This window comes from Elephantulus edwardii, unplaced genomic scaffold (assembly GCF_000299155.1).
Source record: "Elephantulus edwardii isolate Elephantulus edwardi_28Jun2011 unplaced genomic scaffold, EleEdw1.0 scaffold00234, whole genome shotgun sequence".
Taxonomy (NCBI): Eukaryota; Metazoa; Chordata; class Mammalia; order Macroscelidea; family Macroscelididae; genus Elephantulus; species Elephantulus edwardii.
In genome coordinates, this window is record NW_006399984.1 from 2,895,613 (window position 1) to 2,900,750 (window position 5,138).

Below are 5,138 nucleotides of genomic sequence, written 5' to 3' on the forward strand. Positions count from 1 at the left end.
AGAGAAGTGTACTCGGGGTGGGGGGTGGGGTGAAGGGATGTGGGAATTGTATACTAATGAAGGAATTTTTTTCTTTTTTTTTTCTTTCTCCCTTCGGAGGGGGAAGTGAGCTGGTGTGGAGGGGTGGGAAGGTAGAAAATTGCGGCAATGAATGAATGGAAATCCAAAACCTCTGTAAAAAAAAAAAAAAGGAAAGAAAAAATTATTAAAAAAAGAAAAAAGAAATCAAAAGACACACAGCACTGGGGAAGTCACCTGTCAACGACCTCACCAAAGTACTGAACAGCAATAATGAAAGCCTAAAGTCTAAGGTGTGTTTGATTCAGGCCACAGTCCTTTCAATCAACTATGCATCCGAGAGCTGGACAATGAATAAGAAAGGCAGAATAAAGATCAATGCCTTTGAGCTGTGCTTTTGGACTTGAGTGCCGAGTGTCCTATGGACTACCAAAACCACAAATGGATGTGTCTTGGAGAAAGTTCGGCCAGAGTGTTCCTTAACACAAGGTTAGAGAAGCTTCATCTTTCCCCATCCTTTGGGCATCTTGTTAGGTAGGGCTATTCCTTAGAAAGGGACATCGTGTTTGGAAAGGTGGCGGGTCAGTAAAAGAGAGCAAGACTCTCAATAAGATAGAGTGACACAGTGTCTGACTTACGAGAGAAAGTCTATCAGAGACAGTAAGGCTGGCACAAAATTGGGCAAGGTTCATATGAGCTGTTCATAAGGTTGCTCATAAGGTTTGTTTGTCATACTCCACTCAATGACACTTAACAAAATAACCATGTTAGCATTTCCTCGATATAAATCTGTGTACATACATACATAATGATAGATGGAGAAAAGACTGAAGCTATCAGAATTCTCATTTTACTTGCATCCACAATCAACACGTATGCTAGCAGCAGTCAAAAAATCAAAAGATTGGTTCAAATCCATCAGATGCTCTGTTGGAGGAGGGACAATCTCCTCCTGTACCGGTCAGATCTAACTTGACAGTACACACACAAAAAAGTATTAAAAAGTTTTAAAAAATTTAAAGTGTGTTGCAATGGGAAAATCTTCTGTATAACACCTCTCCAAAGTGCTAAAAAGCAAAACTTTAAGTTTAAACATTAAGGTATTTCTGCTCCAAGCCACAGTATTTTAAATTGCTTCATGTGTATTTGAAAATTGGACAATAAATAAGAAGACCAAAGGTGAATGTCTGAAGTATAATAATGGAGAAGAGTACTGATTATATCATTAATTATCTTGAAGGAAGTACAATGAAGGTGTTCGTTAAAGGCAAGGATGGTGAAAGCTGATCTCACATACTTTAGGCATATTGTTAAGAGGGGACAGAAATGAAAGCCCTCAAGGGAATGATTTGAAACAGTGATTAACAATGGACTAGAGCATGGCAGAAATTGTGAGGATGGTACAAAATAGGACAAAGTTCCGATCTGTTGTCCACAGGGTTGTGATGAGTTGCAGTTGACTCGATGGCATCTAACAGTATATATATAAATATGATTCACGAGTTTTTCTCCTCAAGAGAACACAGACTAAAGCATAAAGTTAATTATTAATAAAAATTTCGTAAGTTTTGGTTTGTCTTTCCTGGTTGGTTGATTAATGAATGTTTTAAATGATTGTTACTTTTTTAAAAAAAATTTATTTTATTAATTTTAATGAACATTTACAAAGATTTTGGATTTCTATTCATTCACTATTGCACTTTTCTCGCTGCCCCCTGCCCCCCTCCCCAGTTCATTACTCTCTTCGAAAAACTCCTTCATTGGACCAACCACCCCCCCTCCCCACCCACCCCAAGTGCACTCTACTATGCAACTTTAATTCTGGACTCCTGTGATGACCATAAAGTATTGTTACTTTTTAGGAAGGTGCTAATACAGTAGAAGGTAAAAGTTTAAATTTTATACACAGCATGTTTTCTGTTATTTATCTTACAAATTTTAATACTGTACCCGATTTGAGACAAAAAAACCTAAAGTATGTTTCATTATGAACCTAAAAATTCTTAAAAACCAAAAGTAACCTACCTTTGATCCATGTAAATACTGGGGTTGTGCATTAGGCTGTTTATCTCTTTGAAATTCCTGAGAAAATGGTAACACGGTCCGAACAAACCTAAAAACACACACACACACACAAATAAATAAATAAATTTCTATATGCATTTACATACGGAGCTCTGGTGACTTAGTGGGAAGAAGTTGCATAGGCAACCCAAAGTCCAATCATCTGAAAGGCTGGGTTATATAAGGAGGACTGCGGCATCAAGATTGGAGGAAGACTCATCAACAAACCTGTGTTATGCAGATGACACAACCTTGCTTGCCGAAACAGAGGAGGACCTGAAGCATCTGCTGCAGAAGGTCAAGAACTGCAATCTTTAATATGAACTGAAGCTCAACATCAAGAAAACAAAGATTCTCACTACTGGGACAATTGGTAGCATCATGACAGTGAAGAGATTGAGATTGTTAACAGGTTCAACTTGCTTGACTCTACAATCAATACAGTTGGGACCAAATTCCAGGAAATCAAAAGACAAACTGTATTGGGAAAATCAGCTGTCATAGACCTCTCCAGAATACTAAAGAGCAATGATGTCAGTCTGGAGACTAAGGTACACCTGATCCAGGTCATAGTCTTTGAAATTACTTGCTGAGCATCAGAGAAATGGACAATGACTAAGAATGATAGAAGAAGAATTGATGCCCTTGAGTTGTGGTGCTAGAGAAGATTATTGAACATACCATGGACTGCTAAGAGAATAGATTCACCCTAGAGAGGGTGAAACCAAGCTACTCCTTGGAGGCAAGAATCTGAAAGTTCCATCTGACATAATTTGGGCATGCTGTAAGGAGGGAGCAGTCAGTCCCTCGAAGACATCATGCTTGGAAGGGTGGAGAGAACAGCACAAGAAAGGAAGACCTTAGGTGAGATAAACTGATGCAGCAACTGAGATGAAGCTTATACAAATAAAACCACAAAAACTATAGTAAGAAACAAAGACATCTATACAAAGCAGGAATGTATCTTTATATCTATAAGAAGATTATCTATGAGCAAAGATGCTTTGAAAATGTGAATACTGTCCAAATCAACCTACCTATAATACACAATGAAATCTTAATACAGATTCTCCCTACATATTTCAAGATGCAAAATTAACTATTAACTTCATATGGAAGGGAAAGAGGATTTGGAAATGGTAAGTATTTCTGAAGAACAACATAGTACGAGGTCTCACATTCTTCAACGTTAAGACATCCTACACCGTCACATCAGTCAAAACAGCTTAGTGACACAATGACAGATACATACACTAATGAAACAGAATTAAGAAATCAGAAAAAAATTACTAAACTTCCATCCCTCTATAGGCAGTTGATCTTCTTTTCCTTCACCCAGCTCTATTTATTAGTTTTTGTTCACCTCTCTTTGCATCTTTAACAAAGGTCCATAAAACATTAAATGGGAAAAATATTTAATTTAATGTTGGCAAAACTAGGTATCCCTAATAAAAACAAGAATTGTACCTCATAGTATGTATGCAAATTAATTCAAGGTGGATCAAAGATTTAAATATAAATCTCAAAAAGACAAAATCTTCAAATAAAAAACAGAAGCAAACTTAGAGGCCCATCAACAACCACAAAGGTATGTGCCATTGAGTCGCTAGTGACTCATAGTGATCCAGAGCTTACACATCTATCCCCATTATTCCAGTTACTTATCAATCCATCTCACCTGGGTTCTTCCTCTCCTGAGCTGTCCCTCCACCTTTCTAAGCATGAGGCACTTACTTCTACAAGGACTATTCCCTCTTCGTTACATGCCCAAAGTATGTGAGATGGAACCTCAAAATCCATGCCTCAAAGGAGCAGCCTGGTTTTACCCTCTCCCAGACAGATCTGTTTGTTCTTTTGGCAGTTCATGGTATGTTGAATACTCTTCTCCACAATGCAAAGACATTCTTTTTTTTGTTGTTGGTCACCCTTAGGCATTATTCAGCTCTTTGATGCATAGCAACTGCAAGGACCAGGGCTTGGATCAGGTGCACCTTAGTCTCTAGACGGACTTCATTGTTCCTCAGTATTCTGGAGATGTTCTTGAGAGCAGAATTTCCCCAGCATAATTTGTATTTTTATTTCCTGGCTGCTGCTTTCCAGAGTGTTGATTGCGGAGCAAAGCAAGCCGAAGTTATTAACAATCTCAATCTCTTCACCACCTATCATGATGTTACCATTCGGTCCAGTGGTGAGAATCTGTTCTCTTGATGTTGTGTTTCAATCCATATTGAAGGCTGCAGTCCTTGACCATCTTCACCAAGCACTTCAGCTCCTTCTAAGTTTCAGCAAACAAGGCTGTGTCATCAAATACCAGAGGGAAAAAAACAAAACAAACAGAATCATCTACAAACTAAATTCTTTTATCAATCAAAAGACTTCTTCCAAAGAGTGAAAGGGAATCTATGGATTAGGAAAAAACTATTTGGCTTGTAAGACCAGGGCTAAAGGGGAGCTCTGGTGGCCTAGTGGTAAGGAGCTGCAACTACAATCCCAGAGGCGCACGGTTCAAATCCACCAGATGTTCTGCTGGAGAAGGAGGGAAAAATCTTCTCCTGTACCAGTAAGATCTGATTTGACGGTACACTCACACAGAAATAATAAAATAAAAATTAAAAAAAAAAAAAAGAAAGAAAAGACTACGGCTTAAAAAAAAAAGACGAGGGCTTAATCTGTAAATGTTATAGACAGCATCAAAACATAAAAAATAAAAAGTTTAATTAAAAATGGGCAGAGGTTCAAAACAACTAAGAGATATCATTTCACCCCAGTCAAAATAGCAAAATTTAACAGAAAAGCAAGCAACAAATGCTGGTAAAGTTGTGGAGAAACTGGTTGATGGCAGTATAAAATGGTGAAAACACTGTGGAAGGGGATATGGCCCTTTCTCAAAAAGTTGCAAATAGACATACCATTTGAGCCAGCAATTCCACTACTGGGAATAGACCCCAAAGAGACCATAACTGACATGCACACACATGTTTATCGTGGCTTTTTTCACAATAGCAAGGAGTTGAAAATGACCTAAGTGCTCATCAACAAACAAATGGATAGAGAAG

General features: G+C 38.0%; 1 protein-coding gene across 1 annotated transcript in view; it reads right to left on the reverse strand.

Moving 5' to 3' along the window:
- Window positions 1–5,138, reverse strand: part of CYFIP1 (cytoplasmic FMR1 interacting protein 1) — a 206,542-nt gene that overhangs the window by 89,477 nt on the left and 111,927 nt on the right. The window contains exon 23 of the mRNA XM_006898595.1: window positions 2,044–2,131. Within this exon, the coding sequence (XP_006898657.1) occupies window positions 2,044–2,131 (88 nt within the window). The remainder of the gene's footprint in view (window positions 1–2,043; window positions 2,132–5,138) is intronic.